Genomic DNA, 24,957 nt, shown 5'->3' with positions numbered 1-24,957 from the left:
CCCATAAGAGCGTTTAACTGTTTAACTGTTCAGTACGGGGAAATCCCATAAGAGCGTTTAACTGTTTAACTGTTTACGGGGAAATCCCTGTTTTTAACTGTTCAGTACGGGGAAATCCCATAAGAGCGTTTAACTGTTTAACTGTTCAGTACGGGGAAATCCCATAAGAGCGTTTAACTGTTTAACTGTTCAGTATGGGGAAATCCCATAAGAGCGTTTAACTGTTTAACTGTTCAGTACGGGGAAATCCCATAAGAGCGTTTAACTGTTTACAGGGGAAATCCCATAAGAGCGTTTAACTGTTTAACTGTTCAGTACGGGGAAATCCCATAAGAGTGTTTAACTGTTTAACTGTTCAGTATGGGGGAAATCCCATAAGAGCGTTTAACTGTTTAACTGTTCAGTACGGGGAAATCCCATAAGAGCGTTTAACTGTTTAACTGTTCAGTACAGGGGAAATCCCATAAGAGCGTTTAACTGTTCAGTACGGGGGAAATCCCATAAGAGCGTTTAACTGTTCAGTACGGGGGAAATCCCATAAGAGTGTTTAACTGTTTAACTGTTCAGTACGGGGGAAATCCCATAAGAGCGTTTAACTGTTTAACTGTTCAGTACGGGGGAAATCCCATAAGAGTGTTTAACTGTTCAGTACGGGGGAAATCCCATAAGAGTGTTTAACTGTTCAGTACGGGGGAAATCCCATAAGAGCGTTTAACTGTTTAACTGTTCAGTACGGGGGAAATCCCATAAGAGCGTTTAACTGTTTAACTGTTCAGTACGGGGGAAATCCCATAAGAGCGTTTAACTGTTCAGTACGGGGGAAATCCCATAAGAGCGTTTAACTGTTCAGTACGGGGGAAATCCCATAAGAGTGTTTAACTGTTTAACTGTTCAGTACAGGGGGAAATCCCATAAGAGCGTTTAACTGTTTTACTGTTCAGTACGGGGGAAATCCCATAAGAGCGTTTAACTGTTCAGTACGGGGGAAATCCCATAAGAGCGTTTAACTGTTTAACTGTTCAGTACGGGGGAAATCCCATAAGAGCGTTTAACTGTTCAGTACGGGGGGAAATCCCATAAGAGCGTTTAACTGTTTAACTGTTCAGTACGGGGGAAATCCCATAAGAGCGTTTAACTGTTCAGTACGGGGGAAATCCCACGCGAAAGGAAAGGCGTGCGTAGGAAAGGAAAGGCGTGCGTAGGAAAGGAAAGGCGTGCGTAGGAAAGGAAAAAGAAGGCGTGCGTAGGAAAGGAAAGAGAAGGCGTGCATAGGAAAGGAAAGAAAAGGCGTGCGTAGGAAAGGAAAGAAAAGGCGTGCGTAGGAAAGGAAAGAAAAGGCGTGCGTAGGAAAGGAAAGGAAAGGCGTGCGTAGGAAAGGAAAGGAAAGGCGTGCGTAGGAAAGGAAAGGCGTGCGTAGGAAAGGAAAGGCGTGCGTAGGAAAGGAAAGGCGTGCGTAGGAAAGGAAAGGAAGGCGTGCGTAGGAAAGGAAAGGCAAGGCGTGCGTAGGAAAGGAAAGGAAAGGCAAGGCGTGCGTAGGAAAGGAAAGGAAAGGCAAGGCGTGCGTAGGAAAGGAAAGGAAAGGCAAGGCGTGCGTAGGAAAGGAAAGGCGTGCGGAAAGGAAAGGAAAGGCGTGCGTAGGAAAGGAAAGGCGTGCGTAGGAAAGGAAAGGAAAGGCGTGCGTAGGAAAGGAAAGGAAAGGCGTGCGTAGGAAAGGAAAGGCGTGCGTAGGAAAGGAAAGGAAAGGCGTGCGTAGGGAAAGGAAAGGAAAGGCGTGGTAGGAAAGGAAAGGAAAGGCGTGCGTAGGAAAGGCGTGCGTAGGAAAGGAAAGGAAAGGCGTGCGTAGGAAAGGAAAGGCGTGCGTAGGAAAGGAAAAGGAAAGGAAAGGCGTGCGTAGGAAAGGAAAGGAAAGGCGTGCGTAGGAAAGGAAAAGGAAAGGAAAGACGTGCGTAGGAAAGGAAAGGCGTGCGAGGAAAGGAAAGGCGTGCGTAGGAAAGGAAAGGTGTGCGTAGGAAAGGAAAGGCGTGCGTAGGAAAGGAAAGGCGTGCGTAGGAAAGGCGTGCGTAGGAAAGGAAAGGCGTGCGTAGGAAAGGAAAGGAAAGGCGTGCGTAGGAAAGGAAAGGAAAGGCGTGCGTAGGAAAGGAAAGGAAAGGCGTGCGTAGGAAAGGAAAGGAAAGGCGTGCGTAGGAAAGGAAAGGAAAGGCGTGCGTAGGAAAGGAAAGGAAAGGCGTGCGTAGGAAAGGAAAGGCGTGCGTAGGAAAGGAAAGGCGTGCGTAGGAAAGGAAAGGCGTGCGTAGGAAAGGAAAGGAAAGGCGTGCGTAGGAAAGGAAAGAAAAGGCGTGCGTAGGGAAAGGAAAGGCGTGCGTAGGAAAGGAAAGGAAAGGCGTGCGTAGGGAAAGGAAAGGAAAGGCGTGCGTAGGGAAAGGAAAGGCAAGGAAAGGAAAGGCGTGCGTAGGAAAGCGTGCGTAGGGAAAGGCGTGCGTAGGAAAGGAAAGGCGTGCGTAGGAAAGGAAAGGCGTGCGTAGGGAAAGGAAAGGCGTGCGTAGGAAAGGAAAGGCGTGCGTAGGAAAGGCAAGGAAAGGCGTGCGTAGGAAAGGCAAGGAAAGGCGTGCGTAGGAAAGGAAAAAGGAAAGGCGTGCGTAGGAAAGGAAAGGCGTGCGTAGGAAAGGAAAGGCGTGCGTAGGAAAGGGAAAGGAAAGGCGTGCGTAGGAAAGCGTAGGAAAGGAAAGGCGTGCGTAGGAAAGGAAAGGAAAGGAAAGGCGTGCGTAGGAAAGGCAAGGAAAGGCGTGCGTAGGAAAGGAAAGGAAAGGCGTGCGTAGGAAAGGCAAGGAAAGGCGTGCGTAGGAAAGGCAAGGAAAGGCGTGCGTAGGAAAGGCAAGGAAAGGCGTGCGTAGCAAAGGAAAGGCAAGGCGTGCGTAGGAAAGGAAAGGCGTGCGTAGGAAAGGAAAGGCGTGCGTAGGAAAGGAAAGGCGTGCGTAGGAAAGGAAAGGAAAGGCGTGCGTAGGAAAGGAAAGGAAAGGCGTGCGTAGGAAAGGAAAGGCGTGCGTAGGAAAGGAAAGGAAAGGCGTGGGTAGGAAAAGAAAGGAAAGGCGTGGGTAGGAAAGGAAAGGAAAGGCGTGCGTGCGTACGTGCGTAGGAAAGGAAAGGCGTGCGTAGGAAAGGAAAGGCGTGCGTAGGAAAGGAAAGGCGTGCGTAGGAAAGGAAAGGCGTGCGTAGGAAAGGAAAGGCGTGCGTAGGAAAGGAAAGGCGTGCGTAGGAAAGGCGCGCGTAGGAAAGGAAAGGCGCGCGTAGGAAAGGAAAGGAAAGGCGCGCGTAGGAAAGGAAAGGCGCGCGTAGGAAAGGAAAGGCGCGCGTAGGAAAGGAAAGGCGTGCGTAGGAAAGGAAAGGAAAGGCGTGCGTAGGAAAGGAAAAGGAAAGGAAAGGCGTGCGTAGGAAAGGAAAGAAAAGGCGTGCGTAGGAAAGGAAAGAAAAGGCGTGCGTAGGAAAGGAAAGGAAAGGCGTGCGTAGGAAAGGAAAGGAAAGGCGTGCGTAGGAAAGGAAAGGAAAGGCGTGCGTAGGAAAGGAAAGCGTAGGAAAGGAAAGGCGTGCGTAGGAAAGGAAAGGAAAGGCGTGCGTAGGAAAGGAAAGGCGTGCGTAGGAAAGGAAAGGAAAGGCGTGCGTAGGAAAGGAAAGGCTTGCGTAGGAAAGGAAAGGCGTGCGTAGGAAAGGAAAGGAAAGGCGTGCGTAGGAAAGGAAAGGAAAGGCGTGCGTAGGAAAGGAAAGGCTTGCGTAGGAAAGACGTATATTATTAAAGTCTGCATCGGCCCCTATAAGTGCACAGCAGCACTTCTATTTCTAAATGATTGGCAGTGTTAGATAATCCTTACTCTGCACAATATTTCATAGCAATATGTGGTCATATGTGGTAGGTTACCTGGGCGGCCATGTTGTTTCCTGTGTTCGAACTCCTCGATCAGAGCCTCGGCTTTACACTTGTTGGCCCACCAGTAAGGGATGTGAGGCCAAAGGTCGCTATAGAGGCTGACCATGCTGTGCTCATAGGAGACAATCACCTGGTAACCCAACGACCACAGGTTCCTCAGCGTCACCACTTCCTGGAACACAGAGGATCATGGGAATGTTGGGATCAGGGAATGGAATCATGGAAAAGTATGGCTCATGCCATGCTAGGACACATTGTGGTAACACTATATATTTACATTTTTTGTAATTATTTTTATAATACACAAACATCCATAACATCCCATCTGACCACACCCCCATCTCCAGCGCTCTCCACCACATGGGGTCAAACTGCACCATGTTGTTTCTCTCCGTCGCCCCACACACTTTCAACATTTAGATAATAAACAATTTGACCTTTCCATTGTGTTAACGACGGAGGATTGGTTGATTTCCAGTTTTTAAGTGTACATTTCCGGAAGTCATGGTAATCCATGAGTCAATGTTAGTTTTACACTTAAAAACACGACTCTGCCGGTGTGCTGTAGAATGTGAATTTCGTCTCTTGTATAATAAATGATATACATTTGTTTATACTGGTTGCATTTGTCTTATTAACTGTCATTTCTTCAGTTATGTTCCAACATCCCTCCATCTTTGTGCTTTTTAAGTCTTGGTTGCAATAGTTTAGATTTTTTTCGAAGTTGTATAGGTTTTCTGCAACGTTTTATATACAGTTGAAGTTGGAAGTTTACATACACTTAGGTTGGAGTCATTAAAACTCATTATTCAACCACTCCACAAATTTCTTCTTAACAAACTATCGTTTTGGAAAGTCAGTTATGCACAAAGTAGATGTCCTGAGACAACACAGACAGATCATTTTCACTCATAACTCACTGTTTCACAATTCCAATGGTTCAGAAGTTTACATAAACTAAGTTGACTGTGCCTTTAAACAGTTTGGAAAATTCCAGAAAATTATATCATGGCTTTAGAAGCTTCTGATAGGCTAATTGACATAATTTGAGTCAATTGCAGGTGCACCTGTGGATGTATTTCACGGCCTACCTTCAAACTCAATGCCTCTTTGCTTGATATCATGGGAAAATCAAAAGAAATCAGCCAAGACCTCAGAAAAAAAATTGTAGACCTCCACAAGTCTGGTTCATCCTTGGGAGCAATTTCCAAACGCCTGAAGGTTTGGAAATCACTCTACAATTATTTCAACTTCTTAAAATAAAGTGGCGATCCTGACTGACCTAAAACAGGGAATTTTTGCTAGGATTAAATGTCAGCAATTGTGAAAAGTCGCTCTGGATAAGAGCGTCTGCTAAATGACTTAAATGTAAATGTAAATGTAAAAACGAGTTTAAATGTATTTGGCTAAGGTATATCTGAACTTCCGACTTTAACTGTATGTACGATAAGTCCACTCTTTCTCTCCCCCTCTTTCTTTCCCCACCCCCTTTCCATTGTGTAACAAGCTGTCATATCGGGTTAGTCCACTAGGGACTTTTCATTACATTATGTTAGTAATCAATACAACCAATACAGTGTTTGTAATTCTGTGTGGTTATTTAGTTAGTTATTTAGTTAGTTAGGAAATAAACAATTAACTGATGAGGTAATGATTAATATGTGACTCTTATTGATGTAAGAGATATCTGTATATCTTTAGAGTTTGAGTCGGGAGATAGTCACTCTTTAAACTTTTCCCGTGGTGCCCCAAGTTCCTAATGAGTTAATTGTTACGTGATTAATTTACTTGAGTAATAATTAAACAGAGTAGGTAATTATTTCATAAATAGCAGTTATCACATTAATGATAAAACGTCACATCACCTGGTACCCCTGCACATCAACTTGGTACTGGCACCCTGTGTATATAGCCAAGTTATTACCTGGTACCCTGTGTATATAGCCAAGTTATTACCTGGTACCCTGTGTATATAGCCAAGTTATTACCTGGTACCCTGTGTATATAGCCAAGTTATTACCTGGTACCATGTGTATATAGCCACGTTATTACCTGGTACCATGTGTATATAGCCAAGTTATTACCTGGTACCATGTGTATATAGCCAAGTTATTACCTGGTACCATGTGTATATAGCCAAGTTATCACCTGGTACCATGTGTATATAGCCAAGTTATCACCTGGTACCCTGTGTATATAGCCAAGTTATCACCTGGTACCCTGTGTATATAGCCAAGTTATCACCTGGTACCCTGTGTATATAGCCACGTTATCACCTGGTACCCTGTGTATATAGCCAAGTTATCACCTGGTACCATGTGTATATAGCCAAGTTATTACCTGGTACCATGTGTATATAGCCAAGTTATTACCTGGTACCCTGTGTATATAGCCAAGTTATCACCTGGTACCATGTGTATATAGCCAAGTTATCACCTGGTACCATGTGTATATAGCCAAGTTATTACCTGGTACCCTGTGTATATAGCCAAGTTATCACCTGGTACCCTGTGTATATAGCCACGTTATCACCTGGTACCCTGTGTATATAGCCAAGTTATCACCTGGTACCATGTGTATATAGCCAAGTTATTACCTGGTACCATGTGTATATAGCCAAGTTATTACCTGGTACCCTGTGTATATAGCCAAGTTATCACCTGGTACCATGTGTATATAGCCAAGTTATCACCTGGTACCATGTGTATATAGCCAAGTTATCACCTGGTACCATGTGTATATAGCCAAGTTATCACCTGGTACCCTGTGTATATAGCCAAGTTATCACCTGGTACCCTGTGTATATAGCCAAGTTATCACCTGGTACCATGTGTATATAGCCAAGTTATCACCTGGTACCATGTGTATATAGCCAAGTTATCATTTACTCATTGATATTTTTTCCTAGTGTTCTTATTGTATTCTTTGGTGTGTCGCTCTGCATTGTGGGGAAGGACCTGGAAGTAAGCGTTTCACAATTAGTCTATAACTGTTATTTACGACGCATGTGACAAATACCATTTGATTTTCTATTTGATTCCAATGTTACCTTTAAGATGTGCGCGGGCTTTTATTTTGTAAAGTGGTTTCTTGCATCAAACAACACAGTACAAAAACATGTTCAGTCACTTCCTTGTTTGACAGGATAAACAGGTTGATCCTGCTGGGGTCTGATCAACTGCTTGGCGTAGCAGCTAGTTATGTTCTTGTTCTGGTCTATTAATGTTCTGTATTATGTCATATTTTGTGTGAACCCCAGGAAGAGTAGCTGCTGCTTTTGTAACAGTTAATGGGGATCCAAATAAAATTCCAAGAGGCTGAATGATAGAACAGCTATTTCCATGTTAAAATATTATGGGATGCATTTTCTCCATTGTTTCTGATGGTAGGCCCTACATTATGATCAAATAGCCACAGTAGCCTACTTGGTCACTGTTAAAACTAACTTAAATAGGGTCCAGCCTCAGTGTTCATAGTAAACGCTCGCTGGAAGTTGCTCAGCAGACCTGAAATTTGCTCATTGCCAAAAAAGATTAGAGGGAACATTGGAGGTGTCCCTACCGTAGTTGGACAGTGCTTGGAGGTGTCCCTACACTAGTTGGACAGTGCTTGGAGGTGTCCCTACCGTAGTTGGACAGTGCTTGGAGGTGTCCCTACAGTAGTTGGACAGTGCTTGGAGGTGTCCCTACAGTAGTTGGACAGTGCTTGGAGGTGTCCCTACAGTAGTTGGACAGTGCTTGGAGGTGTCCCTACCGTAGTTGGACAGTGCTTGGAGGTGTCCCTACAGTAGTTGGACAGTGCTTGGAGGTGTCCCTACAGTAGTTGGACAGTGCTTGGAGGTGTCCCTACACTAGTTGGACAGTGCTTGGAGGTGTCCCTACCGTAGTTGGACAGTGCCTCGAGGTGTCCCTACCGTAGTTGGACAGTGCTTGGAGGTGTCCCTACACTAGTTGGACAGTGCTTGGAGGTGTCCCTACACTAGTTGGACAGTGCTTGGAGGTGTCCCTACCGTAGTTGGACAGTGCTTGGAGGTGTCCCTACCGTAGTTGGACAGTGCTTGGAGGTGTCCCTACACTAGTTGGACAGTGCTTGGAGGTGTCCCTACACTAGTTGGACAGTGCTTGGAGGTGTCCCTACCGTAGTTGGACAGTGCTTGGAGGTGTCCCTACAGTAGTTGGACAGTGCTTGGAGGTGTCCCTACACTAGTTGGACAGTGCTTGGAGGTGTCCCTACCGTAGTTGGACAGTGCCTCGAGGTGTCCCTACCGTAGTTGGACAGTGCTTGGAGGTGTCCCTACCGTAGTTGGACAGTGCCTCGAGGTGTCCCTACCGTAGTTGGACAGTGCTTGGAGGTGTCCCTACCGTAGTTGGACAGTGCTTGGAGGTGTCCCTACACTAGTTGGACAGTGCTTGAAGGTGTCCCTACACTAGTTGGACAGTGCTTGGAGGTGTCCCTACACTAGTTGGACAGTGCTTGGAGGTGTCCCTACGTAGTTGGACAGTGCTTGGAGGTGTCCCTACCGTAGTTGGACAGTGCTTGGAGGTGTCCCTACACTAGTTGGACAGTGCTTGGAGGTGTCCCTACCGTAGTTGGAAAGTGCTTGGAGGTGTCCCTACCGTAGTTGGACAGTGCTTGGAGGTGTCCCTACCGTAGTTGGACAGTGCTTGGAGGTGTCCCTACCGTAGTTGGACAGTGCTTGGAGGTGTCCCTACTGTAGTTGGACAGTGCTTGGAGGTGTCCCTACCGTAGTTGGACAGTGCTTGGAGGTGTCCCTACCGTAGTTGGACAGTGCTTGGAGGTGTCCCTACAGTAGTTGGACAGTGCTTGGAGGTGTCCCTACCGTAGTTGGACAGTGCTTGGAGGTGTCCCTACAGTAGTTGGACAGTGCTTGGAGGTGTCCCTACCGTAGTTGGACAGTGCTTGGAGGTGTCCCTACACTAGTTGGACAGTGCTTGGAGGTGTCCCTACACTAGTTGGACAGTGCTTGGAGGTGTCCCTACACTAGTTGGACAGTGCTTGGAGGTGTCCCTACCGTAGTTGGACAGTGCTTGGAGGTGTCCCTACAGTAGTTGGACAGTGCTTGGAGGTGTCCCTACCGTAGTTGGACAGTGCTTGGAGGTGTCCCTACAGTAGTTGGACAGTGCTTGGAGGTGTCCCTACCGTAGTTGGACAGTGCTTGGAGGTGTCCCTACACTAGTTGGACAGTGCTTGGAGGTGTCCCTACACTAGTTGGACAGTGCTTGGAGGTGTCCCTACCGTAGTTGGACAGAGCCTGGCGGTGAAGATGGTTCTGATGGTGGATATAAGTCCAGTGTGGAGGTCCTGGTTCAGACCCAGGAAGTGACTGAAGGACAGCAGAACCACCTCTCTAGAATGGACATCTAGCCAGGATCTGATCTCCTGAAGAACGGTCTGTGGAGAACAGACATCAGTCCAACTGGTGTAACACAATCACAGTAACATCTGAAATCAATTATATATCCCAAATCCTATTTGTATATGTCTTAAGGAATACCTAGGATAGGATAAGTAATCCTTCTCACCCCCCTTAAAAGATTTAGATGCACTATTGTAAAGTGGCTGTTCCACTGGATGTCATAAGGTGAATGCACCAATTTGTAAGTCGCTCTGGATAAGAGCGTCTGCTAAATGACTTAAATGTAAATGTAATGTCAGGTTGTCAGATAAGAACAGGAGTCTAGTAAATGGTACAACCCCTCTCTGTAGCCCCTGGTCAGAATGTCTACTAAACCTCCCTGCTCGTATAGAAGTACAGATTATACCTTTAACATTGAATGTAGTCTACACTCTGTGGTAGAATCACACCTCTACATTTAGCATAGTGTACACTCCGTAGTATCATACCTCTACATTGAGCATAGTGTACACTCTGTAGTATCATACCTCTACATTTAGCATAGTGTACACTCCATAGTATCACACCTCTACATTGAGCATAGTGTACACTCCGTAGTATCACACCTCTACATTGAGCATAGTGTACACTCCATAGTATCACACCTCTACATTGAGCATAGTGTACACTCCGTAGTATCACACCTCTACATTGAGCATAGTGTACACTCCATAGTATCACACCTCTACATTGAGCATAGTGTACACTCCGTAGTATCACACCTCTACATTGAGCATAGTGTACACTCCATAGTATCACACCTCTACATTGAGCATAGTGTACACTCCGTAGTATCACACCTCTACATTGAGCATAGTGTACACTCCATAGTATCACACCTCTACATTGAGCGTAATGTACACTCCGTAGTATCACACCTCTACATTGAGCGTAGTGTACACTCCGTAGTATCACACCTCTACATTGAGCATAGTGTACACTCCGTAGTATCACACCTCTACATTGAGCATAGTGTACACTCCGTAGTATCACACCTCTACATTGAGCATAGTGTACACTCCGTAGTATCACACCTCTACATTGAGCATAGCATAGTATCACACCTCTACATTGAGCATAGTGTACACTCCGTAGTATCACACCTCTACATTGAGCATAGTGTACACTCCGTAGTATCACACCTCTACATTGAGCATAGTGTACACTCCATAGTATCACACCTCTACATTTAGCATAGTGTACACTCCGTAGTATCACACCTCTACATTTAGCATAGTGTACACTCCGTAGTATCACACCTCTACATTGAGCATAGTGTACACTCCTTGGTATCACACCTCTACATTTAGCATAGTGTACACTCCGTAGTATCACACCTCTACATTTAGCATAGTGTACACTCCGTAGTATCACACCTCTACATTGAGCATAGTGTACACTCCATAGTATCACACCTCTACATTTAGCATAGTGTACACTCCGTAGTATCACACCTCTACATTTAGCATAGTGTACACTCCGTAGTATCACACCTCTACATTGAGCATAGTGTACACTCCATAGTATCACACCTCTACATTGAGCGTAATGTACACTCCGTAGTATCACACCTCTACATTGAGCATAGTGTACACTCCATAGTATCACACCTCTACATTGAGCATAGTGTACACTCCGTAGTATCACACCTCTACATTTAGCATAGTGTACACTCCGTAGTATCACACCTCTACATTGAGCATAGTGTACACTCCATAGTATCACACCTCTACATTTAGCATAGTGTACACTCCGTAGTATCACACCTCTACATTGAGCATAGTGTACACTCCATAGTATCACACCTCTACATTGAGCATAGTGTACACTCCATAGTATCATACCTCTACATTTAGCATAGTGTACACTCCGTAGTATCACACCTCTACATTGAGCATAGTGTACACTCCATAGTATCACACCTCTACATTTAGCATAGTGTACACTCCGTAGTATCACACCTCTACATTGAGCATAGTCTACACTCTGTGGTATCACACCTCTACATTTAGCATAGTGTACACTCCATAGTATCACACCTCTACATTTAGCATAGTGTACACTCCGTAGTATCACACCTCTACATTGAGCATAGTGTACACTCCATAGTATCACACCTCTACATTGAGCATAGTGTACACTCCATAGTCTACATTTAGCATAGTGTACACTCCGTAGTATCACACCTCTACATTGAGCATAGTGTACACTCCATAGTATCACACCTCTACATTTAGCATAGTGTACACTCCGTAGTATCACACCTCTACATTGAGCATAGTCTACACTCTGTGGTATCACACCTCTACATTTAGCATAGTGTACACTCCGTAGTATCACACCTCTACATTTAGCATAGTGTACACTCCGTAGTATCACACCTCTACATTGAGCATAGTGTACACTCCTTGGTATCACACCTCTACATTTAGCATAGTGTACACTCCGTAGTATCACACCTCTACATTTAGCATAGTGTACACTCCGTAGTATCACACCTCTACATTTAGCATAGTGTACACTCCGTAGTATCACACCTCTACATTGAGCATAGTGTACACTCCATAGTATCACACCTCTACATTGAGCGTAATGTACACTCCGTAGTATCACACCTCTACATTGAGCATAGTGTACACTCCATAGTATCACACCTCTACATTGAGCATAGTGTACACTCCGTAGTATCACACCTCTACATTTAGCATAGTGTACACTCCGTAGTATCACACCTCTACATTGAGCATAGTGTACACTCCGTAGTATCACACCTCTACATTGAGCATAGTCTACACTCTGTGGTATCACACCTCTACATTGAGCATAGTGTACACTCCGTAGTATCACACCTCTACATTGAGCATAGTGTACACTCCATAGTATCACACCTCTACATTGAGCATAGTGTACACTCCGTAGTATCACACCTCTACATTGAGCATAGTGTACACTCCGTAGTATCACACCTCTACATTGAGCATAGTCTACACTCTGTGGTATCACACCTCTACATTGAGCATAGTGTACACTCCGTAGTATCACACCTCTACATTGAGCATAGTGTACACTCCATAGTATCACACCTCTACATTGAGCATAGTGTACACTCCGTAGTATCACACCTCTACATTGAGCATAGTGTACACTCCGTAGTATCACACCTCTACATTGAGCATAGTGTACACTCCATAGTATCACACCTCTACATTGAGCATAGTGTACACTCCGTAGTATCACACCTCTACATTTAGCATAGTGTACACTCCGTAGTATCACACCTCTACATTGAGCATAGTGTACACTCCGTAGTATCACACCTCTACATTGAGCATAGTCTACACTCCGTAGTATCACACCTCTACATTTAGCGTAATGTACACTCCGTAGTATCACACCTCTACATTGAGCATAGTGTACACTCCGTAGTATCACACCTCTACATTGAGCATAGTCTACACTCTGTGGTATCACACCTCTACATTTAGCATAGTGTACACTCCGTAGTATCACACCTCTACATTTAGCATAGCGTACACTCCGTAGTATCACACCTCTACATTGAGCATAGTGTACACTCCATAGTATCACACCTCTACATTTAGCATAGTGTACACTCCGTAGTATCACACCTCTACTTTGAGCATAGTGTACACTCCGTAGTATCACACCTCTACATTGAGCATAGTGTACACTCCATAGTATCACACCTCTACATTGAGCGTAATGTACACTCCGTAGTATCACACCTCTACATTGAGCATAGTGTACACTCCATAGTATCACACCTCTACATTGAGCGTAATGTACACTCCGTAGTATCACACCTCTACATTGAGCATAGTGTACACTCCGTAGTATCACACCTCTACATTGAGCATAGTCTACACTCTGTGGTATCACACCTCTACATTTAGCGTAGTGTATACTCCGTAGTATCACACCTCTACATTGAGCATAGTGTACACTCTATAGTATCACACCTCTACATTTAGCATAGTGTACACTCCGTAGTATCACACCTCTACATTGAGCATAGTGTACACTCTGTGGTATCACACCTCTACATTTAGCGTAGTGTACACTCCATAGTATCACACCTCTACATTTAGCATAGTGTACACTCCGTAGTATCACACCTCTACATTGAGCATAGTGTACACTCCGTAGTATCACACCTCTACATTTAGCATAGTGTACACTCCGTAGTATCACACCTCTACATTGAGCATAGTGTACACTCTGTGGTATCACACCTCTACATTTAGCGTAGTGTACACTCCATAGTATCACACCTCTACATTTAGCGTAGTGTACACTCCGTAGTATCACACCTCTACATTGAGCATAGTGTACACTCTATAGTATCACACCTCTACATTTAGCATAGTGTACACTCCGTAGTATCACACCTCTACATTGAGCATAGTGTACACTCCGTAGTATCACACCTCTACATTGAGCATAGTGTACACTCTATAGTATCACACCTCTACATTTAGCATAGTGTACACTCCGTAGTATCACACCTCTACATTGAGCATAGTGTACACTCCATAGTATCACACCTCTACAGTGAGTGTAGTGTACACTCCATAGTATCATACCTCTACAGTGAGTGTAGTGTACACTCCATGGTAGAAGTACAGGTCAGTAGAGGTGTCGTTGGGTCGATGTGCGATCCTCAGGTCAAGATATCTGACCCCACAGTCGAGCTGCTCCTTCACTGTCGCCTCCTATAGGATATTATCAGATTAACATTATCAGATCATCTACATTATCAGATCATCAACATTATCAGATCATCTACATTATCAGAGCAACAACATTATTAGATCATCTACATTATCAGATCATCTACATTATCAGATCAACATTATCAGATCATCAACATTATCAGATCAACATTATCAGATCATCTATATTATCAGATTAACATTATCAGATCTACATGATCAGATCATCTACATTATCAGATCATCTACATTATCAGATCATCTACATTATCAGATTAACATTATCAGATCTACATTATCAGATCATCAACATTATCAGATCATCTACATTATCAGATCAACATTATCAGATCATCTACATTATCAGATCATCTACATTATCAGATCATCTACTTTATCAGATCGACATTATTATCAGATCGACATTATTATCAGATCGACATTATTATCAGATCATCTACTTTATCAGATCACCTACATTATCAGATCGACATTATTATCAGAGCTACATGATCAGATCATCAACATTATCAGAGCAACAATATTATCAGATAATCTACATTATCAGATCGACATTATTATCAGATCTACATGATCAGATCGTCTACATTATCAGATCATCTACATTATCAGATCAACATTCAGATCAACAACATTATCCGATCATAAACATTATGCGATTGACATTATTATCTGATCAACAACATTATCAGATCAACTTAATCAGATCAACATTATTATCAGATCGACAACATGATCAGATCAACAACTTTATTAACCCAACCAGCACTGAGCACTGATGTCCTGCCACCACTGAGGGCCAGATGTCCTGCCAGCACCGAGGGCCAGATGTCCTGCCAGCACCGAGGGCCAGATGTCCTGCCACCACCAAGGGCCAGATGTCCTGCCAGCACCGAGGGCCAGATGTCCTGCCAGCACCGAGGGCCAGATGTCCTGCCAGCACCGAGGGCCAGATGTCCTGCCACCACCAAGGGCCAGATGTCCTGCCAGCAGGTGTAAAGTCTGCACCAGAAGTGTTATGCCATCTAGGTCAGGGTGGTCATCTAGGTCAGGGTGGTCATCGAGGTCAGGGTGGTCATCTAGGTCAGGGTGGTCATCTAGGTCAGGGTGGTCATCGAGGTCAGGGTGGTCATCTAGGTCAGGGTGGTCATCTAGGTCAGGGTGGTCATCGAGGTCAGGGTGGTCATCTAGGTCAGGGTGGTCATCTAGGTCAGGGTGGTCATCTAGGTCAGGGTGGTCATCTAGGTCAGGGTGGTCAAACTCAATTCCTGGAGGGCTGTGTCTCTGCTGGTTTTTATTATTTTGTTTCAATTTGTGTCCAATTAAGACCTAGCCAACCAGATGAGGGGAGTACCTAACTAATCAATGATCTTAATTGATCAATAAAGTGCAAGCGAGGACTAAAAACCTGCACACATTGTGCTCCAGAAATGTAGTTTGACACCCCTGATCAGTTGTTAAAAATCATACCTGTGTAACTGCCCATTTATAAACAAACGGTCGTATCAGGGGCTTCATGTATTTGTCCAGCTTCTGCAGCAAATCAGGTTGGGTCAGGTCGACAGGGGAGCGGTCACTCCTATCCAGACAGTAGGTTATGGCATTATGGCTTCCTAAACAGGGAATCAAGGTACAGACAGATAGGGCCTGATATTACACGTGTATGGTCAATGTCATGTGTCAGCCTAGTACCCATATGATGCCCCTAAGTGTATGGTCAATGTCATGTGTCAGCCTAGTACCCATATGATGCCCCTAAGTGTATGGTCAATGTTATGTGTCAGCCTAGTACCCATATGATGCCCCTAAGTGTATGGTCAATGTTATGTGTCAGCCTAGTACCCATATGATGCCCCTAAGTGTATGGTCAATGTCATGTGTCAGCCTAGTACCCATATGATGCCCCTAAGTGTATGGTCAATGTCATGTGTCAGCCTAGTACCCATATGATGCCCCTAAGTGTATGGTCAATGTCATGTGTCAGCCTAGTACCCATATGATGCCCCTAAGTGTATGGTCAATGTCATGTGTCAGCCTAGTACCCATATGATGCCCCTAAGTGTATGGTCAATGTTATGTGTCAGCCTAGTACCCATATGATGCCCCTAAGGATGCAGTTCCTAAGGATCCAGGTTACAACATACAGTAGGCGGCCTATTATTCATTAAATCCCTTACTTCCCTACAAGGGAAATGGAAAGTGATGGTGATGACATAATGCCATCTGATTAAAGTGTTGATGACATAATGCCATCTGATTAAAGTGTTGATGACATAATGCCATCTGATTAAAGTGTTGATGACATAATGCCATCTGATTAAACTGATGACATAATGCCATCTAATTAAAGTGTTGATGACATAATGCCATCTGATTAAAGTGTTGATGACATAATGCCATCTGATTAAAGTGTTGATGACATAATGCCATCTGATTAAAGTGTTGATGACATAATGCCATCTGATTAAAGTGTTGATGACATAATGCCATCTAATTAAAGTGTTGATGACATAATGCCATCTGATTAAAGTGTTGATGACATAATGCCATCTGATTAAAGTGTTGATGACATAATGCCATCTGATTAAAGTGTTGATGACATAATGCCATCTGATTAAAGTGTTGATGTTGTGACATAATGCCATCTGATTAAAGTGTTGATGACATAATGCCATCTGATTAAAGTGTTGATGACATAATGCCATCTGATTAAAGTGTTGATGACATAATGCCATCTGATTAAAGTGTTGATGACATAATGCCATCTGATTAAAGTGTTGATGACATAATGCCATCTGATTAAAGTGTTGATGACATAATGCCATCTGATTAAAGTGTTGATGACATAATGCCATCTGATTAAAGTGGTGGTGTTGTGACATAATGCCATCTGATTAAAGTGTTGATGTTGTGACATAATGCCATCTGATTAAAGTGTTGATGACATCTGATTAAAGTGTTGTGACATAATGCCATCTGATTAAAGTGTTGATGACATAATGCCATCTGATTAAAGTGTTGATGACATAATGCCATCTGATTAAAGTGTTGATGACATAATGTCATCTGATTAAAGTGTTGATGACATAATGCCATCTGATTAAAGTGTTGATGACATAATGCCATCTGATTAAAGTGTTGATGACATAATGCCATCTGATTAAAGTGTTGATGACATAATGCCATCTGATTAAAGTGTTGATGACATAATGCCATCTGATTAAAGTGTTGATGACATAATGCCATCTGATTAAAGTGTTGATGACATAATGCCATCTAATTAAAGTGTTGATGACATAATGCCATCTGATTAAAGTGTTGATGACATAATGCCATCTGATTAAAGTGTTGATGACATAATGCCATCTGATTAAAGTGTTGATGCCATCTGATTAAAGTGTTGATGACATAATGTCATCTGATTAAAGTGTTGATGACATAATGCCATCTGATTAAAGTGTTGATGACATAATGCCATCTGATTAAAGTGTTGATGACATAATGCCATCTGATTAAAGTGTTGATGACATAATGCCATCTGATTAAAGTGTTGATGACATAATGTCTTCTAATTAAAGTGTTGATTTTGTGACATAATGTCATCTGATTAAAGTGGTGATGACATAATGTCATCTGATTAAAGTGTTGATGACATAATGTCTTCTAATTAAAGTGTTGATGTTGTGACATAATGTCATCTGATTAAAGTGGTGATGACATAATGCCATCTAATTAAAGTGTTGATGTTGTGACATAATGTCATCTGATTAAAGTGTTGATGACATAATGTCTTCTAATTAAAGTGTTGATGTTGTGACATAATGCCATCTGATTAAAGTGTTGATGACATAATGCCATCTGATTAAAGTGTTGATGACATAATGCCATCTGATTAAAGTGTTGATGACATAATGCCATCTGATTAAAGTGTTGATGACATAATGTCATCTGATTAAAGTGTTGATGACATAATGCCACCTGATTAAAGTGGTGATGACATAATGCCATCTGATTAAAGTGTTGATGACATAATGCCATCTGATTAAAGTGTTGATGACATAATGCCATCTGATTAAAGTGTTGATGACATAATGCCATCTGATTAAAGTGTTGATGACATAATGCCATCTAATTAAAGTGTTGATGACATAATGCCATCTGATTAAAGTGTTGATGACATGTCATCTGATTAAAGTGTTGGTGTTGTGACATAATGTCATCTGATTAAAGTGTTGATGACATAATGCCATCTGATTAAAGTGTTGATGACATAATGCCATCTGATTAAAGTGTTGGTGTTGTGACATAATGCCATCTGATTAAAGTGTTGATGACATAATGCCATCTGATTAAAGTGGTGATGACATAATGCCATCTGATTAAAGTGTTGATGACATAATGTCATCTGATTAAAGTGTTGATGACATAATGCCATCTGATTAAAGTGTTGGTGTTGTGACATAATGCCATCTGATTAAAGTGTTGATGACATAATGCCATCTGATTAAAGTGTTGATGACATAATGCCATCTGATTAAAGTGTTGGTGTTGTGACATAATGCCATCTGATTAAAGTGGTGATGACATAATGCCATCTGATTAAAGTGTTGGTGTTGTGACATAATGTCATCTGATTAAAGTGTTGATGACATAATGTCATCTGATTAAAGTGTTGATGACATAATGCCATCTGATTAAAGTGGTGATGACATAATGCCATCTGATTAAAGTGTTGGTGTTGTGACAATGTCATCTGATTAAAGTGTTGATGACATAATGCCATCTGATTAAAGTGTTGATGACATAATGCCATCTGATTAAAGTGTTGATGTTGTGACATAATGCCATCTGATTAAAGTGTTGGTGTTGTGACATAATGCCATTTGATTAAAGTGTTGATGACATAATGCCATCTGATTAAAGTGTTGATGACATAATGTCATCTAATTAAAGTGTTGATGACATAATGTCATCTAATTAAAGTGTTGATGACATAATGCCATCTGATTAAAGTGTTGATGACATAATGCCATCTGATTAAAGTGTTGGTGTTGTGACATAATGTCATCTGATTAAAGTGTTGATGACATAATGCCATCTGATTAAAGTGTTGATTACATAATGCCATCTGATTAAAGTGTTGATGACATAATCTCTTCTAATTAAAGTGTTGATTTTGTGACATAATGTCATCTGATTAAAGTGGTGATGACATAATGTCATCTGATTAAAGTGTTGATGACATAATGTCTTCTAATTAAAGTGTTGATGTTGTGACATGTCATCTGATTAAAGTGGTGATGACATAATGCCATCTAATTAAAGTGTTGATGTTGTGACATAATGTCATCTGATTAAAGTGTTGATGACATAATGCCATCTGATTAAAGTGTTGGTGTTGTGACATAATGTCATCTGATTAAAGTGTTGATGACATAATGCCATCTGATTAAAGTGTTGATGACATAATGCCATCTGATTAAAGTGTTGGTGTTGTGACATAATGTCATCTGATTAAAGTGTTGATGACATAATGCCATCTGATTAAAGTGTTGATGACATAATGCCATCTGATTAAAGTGTTGGTGTTGTGACATAATGCCATCTGATTAAAGTGTTGATGACATAATGTCATCTGATTAAAGTGGTGATGACATAATGCCATCTGATTAAAGTGTTGATGACATAATGTCATCTGATTAAAGTGTTGATGACATAATGCCATCTGATTAAAGTGTTGGTGTTGTGACATAATGCCATCTGATTAAAGTGGTGATGACATAATGCCATCTGATTAAAGTGTTGATGACATAATGCCATCTGATTAAAGTGTTGATGACATAATGCCATCTGATTAAAGTGTTGGTGTTGTGACATAATGCCATCTGATTAAAGTGGTGATGACATAATGCCATCTGATTAAAGTGTTGGTGTTGTGACATAATGTCATCTGATTAAAGTGTTGATGACATAATGTCATCTGATTAAAGTGTTGATGACATAATGCCATCTGATTAAAGTGGTGATGACATAATGCCATCTGATTAAAGTGTTGGTGTTGTGACATAATGTCATCTGATTAAAGTGTTGATGACATAATGCCATCTGATTAAAGTGTTGATGACATAATGCCATCTGATTAAAGTGTTGATGTTGTGACATAATGCCATCTGATTAAAGTGTTGATGACATAATGCCATCTGATTAAAGTGTTGATGACATAATGCCATCTGATTAAAGTGTTGGTGTTGTGACATAATGTCATCTAATTAAAGTGTTGATGACATAATGTCATCTAATTAAAGTGTTGATGACATAATGCCATCTGATTAAAGTGTTGATGACATAATGCCATCTGATTAAAGTGTTGGTGTTGTGACATAATGTCATCTGATTAAAGTGTTGATGACATAATGCCATCTGATTAAAGTGTTGATGACATAATGCCATCTGATTAAAGTGTTGATGACATAATGCCATCTGATTAAAGTGTTGATGACATAATGTCATCTGATTAAAGTGTTGATGACATAATGTCTTCTAATTAAAGTGTTGATGTTGTGACATAATGCCATCTGATTAAAGTGTTGATGACATAATGCCATCTGATTAAAGTGTTGATGACATAATGTCATCTGATTAAAGTGTTGATGACATAATGTCTTCTAATTAAAGTGTTGATGTTGTGACATAATGCCATCTGATTAAAGTGTTGATGACATAATGCCATCTGATTAAAGTGTTGATGACATAATGCCATCTGATTAAAGTGTTGATGACATAATGTCATCTGATTAAAGTGTTGATGACATAATGCCATCTGATTAAAGTGTTGATGACATAATGTCATCTGATTAAAGTGTTGATGACATAATGTCATCTGATTAAAGTGTTGATGACATAATGCCATCTGATTAAAGTGTTGGTGTTGTGACATAATGCCATCTGATTAAAGTGGTGGTGTTGTGACATAATGCCATCTGATTAAAGTGGTGGTGTTGTGACATAATGCCATCTGATTAAAGTGTTGATGTTTTGACATAATGCCTTCTAATTAAAGTGGTGGTGTTGTGACATAATGCCTTCTAATTAAAGTGGTGGTGTTGTGACATAATGCCTTCTAATTAAAGTGGTGGTGTTGTGACATAATGCCTTCTAATTAAAGTGGTGGTGTTGTGACATAATGCCTTCTAATTAAAGTGGTGGTGTTGTGACATAATGCCTTCTAATTAAAGTGGTGGTGTTGTGACATAATGCCTTCTGATTAAAGTGGTGGTGTTGTGACATAATGCCTTCTAATTAAAGTGGTGGTGTTGTGACATAATGCCTTCTAATTAAAGTGGTGGTGTTGTGACATAATGCCTTCTAATTAAAGTGGTGGTGTTGTGACATAATGCCTTCTAATTAAAGTGGTGGTGTTGTGACATAATGCCTTCTAATTAAAGTGGTGGTGTTGTGAATGCAGCATAACAGCAGTACTGTAATGTGTTTAAAAGCTATGGTGAAGTAATTAATAGTAGATACAGTAGACCAGTTCCTCAGGGGAACGTCCCATAGAGCACAGGGCAGGTGATTCATTCAGCAGTCTTACCTGGTATAGCTAGGTTCCTCAGGGGAACGTCCCATAGAGCACAGGGCAGGTGATTCATTCAGCAGTCTTACCTGGTACAGCTAGGTTCCTCAGGGGAACGTCCCATAGAGCACAGGGCAGGTGATTCATTCAGCAGTCTTACCTGGTACAGCTAGGTTCCTCAGGGGAACGTCCCATAGAGCACAGGGCAGGTGATTCATTCAGCTGTCTTACCTGGTATAGCTAGGTTCCTCAGGGGAACGTCCCATAGAGCACAGGGCAGGTGATTCATTCAGCTGTCTTACCTGGTATAGCTAGGTTCCTCAGGGGAACGTCCCATAGAGCACAGGGCAGGTGATTCATCCAGCTGTCCATGGGAAGTTCCTTCAGAGACACCTGCACTTCAGACACCACCTCTGAGGACATTTGTGGGTGCTAAAGATGTACAGTTATATTTCATCAAACAATGTACTGAAATTAATGACTGACTGTCCTCTAATGCAGGACTGTCCTCTAATGCAGGACTGTCCTCTAATGCAGGACTGTCCTCTAATGCAGGACTGTCCTCTAATGCAGGACTGTCCTCTAATGCAGGACTGTCCTCTAATGACTAATGACCGACTGTCCTCTAATGCAGGACTGTCCTCTAATGCAGGACTGTCCTCTAATGCAGGACTGTCCTCTAATGCAGGACTGCCCTCTAATGCAGGACTGCCCTCTAATGCAGGACTGTCCTCTAATGCAGGACTGTCCTCTAATGCAGGACTGTCCTCTAATGCAGGACTGTCCTGTAATGCAGGACTGTCCTCTAATGCAGGACTGTCCTCTAATGACTAATGACCGACTGTCCTCTAATGCAGGACTGTCCTCTAATGCAGGACTGTCCTCTAATGCAGGACTGTCCTCTAATGCAGGACTGCCCTCTAATGCAGGACTGCCCTCTAATGCAGGACTGTCCTCTAATGCAGGACTGTCCTCTAATGCAGGACTGCCCTCTAATGCAGGACTGTCCTCTAATGCAGGACTGTCCTCTAATGCAGGACTGTCCTCTAATGACTAATGACCGACTGTCCTCTAATGCAGGACTGTCCTCTAATGCAGGACTGTCCTCTAATGCAGGACTGTCCTCTAATGACTAATGACCGACTGTCCTCTAATGCAGGACTGTCCTCTAATGCAGGACTGCCCTCTAATGCAGGACTGCCCTCTAATGCAGGACTGTCCTCTAATGACTAATGACCGACTGTCCTCTAATGCAGGACTGTCCTCTAATGCAGGACTGTCCTCTAATGCAGGACTGTCCTCTAATGCAGGACTGCCCTCTAATGCAGGACTGTCCTCTAATGCAGGACTGTCCTCTAATGCAGGACTGCCCTCTAATGCAGGACTGTCCTCTAATGCAGGACTGTCCTCTAATGCAGGACTGTCCTCTAATGCAGGACTGCCCTCTAATGACTAATGACCGACTGTCCTCTAATGCAGGACTGTCCTCTAATGCAGGACTGTCCTCTAATGCAGGACTGTCCTCTAATGCAGGACTGTCCTCTAATGCAGGACTGCCCTCTAATGCAGGACTGCCCTCTAATGCAGGACTGTCCTCTAATGCAGGACTGTCCTCTAATGCAGGACTGTCCTCTAATGCAGGACTGCCCTCTAATGCAGGACTGTCCTCTAATGCAGGACTGCCCTCTAATGCAGGACTGTCCTCTAATGACTAATGACCGACTGTCCTCTAATGCAGGACTGTCCTCTAATGCAGGACTGCCCTCTAATGCAGGACTGTCCTCTAATGCAGGACTGTCATCTAATGCAGGACTGTCCTCTAATGACTAATGACCGACTGTCCTCTAATGCAGGACTGTCCTCTAATGCAGGACTGTCCTCTAATGCAGGACTGTCCTCTAATGACTAATGACCGACTGTCCTCTAATGCAGGACTGTCCTCTAATGCAGGACTGTCCTCTAATGACTAATGACCGACTGTCCTCTAATGCAGGACTGTCCTCTAATGCAGGACTGTCCTCTAATGCAGGACTGTCCTCTAATGACTAATGACCGACTGTCCTCTAATGCAGGACTGTCCTCTAATGCAGGACTGTCCTCTAATGCAGGACTGTCCTCTAATGCAGGACTGTCCTCTAATGCAGGACTGTCCTCTAATGCAGGACTGTCCTCTAATGCAGGACTGTCCTCTAATGACTAATGACCGACTGTCCTCTAATGCAGGACTGTCCTCTAATGCAGGACTGTCCTCTAATGCAGGACTGTCCTCTAATGCAGGACTGTCCTCTAATGCAGGACTGTCCTCTAATGCAGGACTGTCCTCTAATGCAGGACTGCCCTCTAATGCAGGACTGTCCTCTAATGCAGGACTGTCATCTAATGCAGGACTGTCCTCTAATGACTAATGACCGACTGTCCTCTAATGCAGGACTGTCCTCTAATGCAGGACTGTCCTCTAATGCAGGACTGTCCTCTAATGACTAATGACCGACTGTCCTCTAATGCAGGACTGTCCTCTAATGCAGGACTGTCCTCTAATGCATGACTGTCCTCTAATGCAGGACTGTCCTCTAATGCAGGACTGTCCTCTAATGCAGGACTGTCCTCTAATGACTGACTGTCCTCTAATGCAGGACTGTCCTCTAATGCAGGACTGTCCTCTAATGCAGGACTGTCCTCTAATGCAGGACTGTCCTCTAATGCAGGACTGTCCTCTAATGCAGGACTGTCCTCTAATGCAGGACTGTCCTCTAATGACTAATGACCGACTGTCCTCTAATGCAGGACTGTCCTCTAATGCAGGACTGTCCTCTAATGCAGGACTGTCCTCTAATGACTGACTGTCCTCTAATGCAGGACTGTCCTCTAATGCAGGACTGTCCTCTAATGCAGGACTGTCCTCTAATGCAGGACTGTCCTCTAATGTAGGACTGTCCTCTAATGAATGACTGTCCTCTAATGAATGTCTGTCCTCTAATGAATGTCTGTCCTCTAATGAATGTCTGTCCTCTAATGCAGGACTGTCCTCTAATGCAGGACTGTCCTCTAATGCAGGACTGTCCTCTAATGAATGACTGTCCTCTAATGCAGGACTGTCCTCTAATGCAGGACTGTCCTCTAATGCAGGACTGTCCTCTAATGCAGGACTGTCCTCTAATGACTGACTGTCCTCTAATGCAGGACTGTCCTCTAATGACTAATGACCGACTGTCCTCTAATGCAGGACTGTCCTCTAATGCAGGACTGTCCTCTAATGAATGACTGTCCTCTAATGAATGACTGTCCTCTAATGAAT

At 42.8% G+C, this 24,957-nt stretch overlaps 1 protein-coding gene across 3 annotated transcripts in view; it reads right to left on the bottom strand.

Moving 5' to 3' along the window:
- The window catches only part of plcxd1 (phosphatidylinositol-specific phospholipase C, X domain containing 1), a 74,476-nt gene that overhangs the window by 30,580 nt on the left and 18,939 nt on the right, over positions 1–24,957 (bottom strand). The window contains exons 2-6 of one of the 3 annotated variants that reach the window (XM_052475758.1): positions 21,965–22,094; positions 15,560–15,702; positions 13,940–14,068; positions 9,176–9,331; positions 3,911–4,091 (exon numbers count right to left, since the gene is read on the bottom strand). In XM_052475758.1, coding sequence (XP_052331718.1) covers positions 3,911–4,091; positions 9,176–9,331; positions 13,940–14,068; positions 15,560–15,702; positions 21,965–22,085 — 730 coding nt within the window. In that variant the 5' untranslated portion in view covers positions 22,086–22,094. Of the gene's footprint in view, positions 1–3,910; positions 4,092–9,175; positions 9,332–13,939; positions 14,069–15,559; positions 15,703–21,964; positions 22,329–24,957 lie in introns of those variants that run through there. The other 2 variants (XM_052475760.1, XM_052475759.1) reach the window with 2 other exon arrangements.

The sequence above is a fragment of the Oncorhynchus keta genome, chromosome 22 (assembly GCF_023373465.1).
Source record: "Oncorhynchus keta strain PuntledgeMale-10-30-2019 chromosome 22, Oket_V2, whole genome shotgun sequence".
Classification (NCBI taxonomy): domain Eukaryota; kingdom Metazoa; phylum Chordata; class Actinopteri; order Salmoniformes; family Salmonidae; genus Oncorhynchus; species Oncorhynchus keta.
Note: the sequence above shows the minus strand (reverse complement) of the source record. Positions and strands in the feature narration are given on the sequence as shown.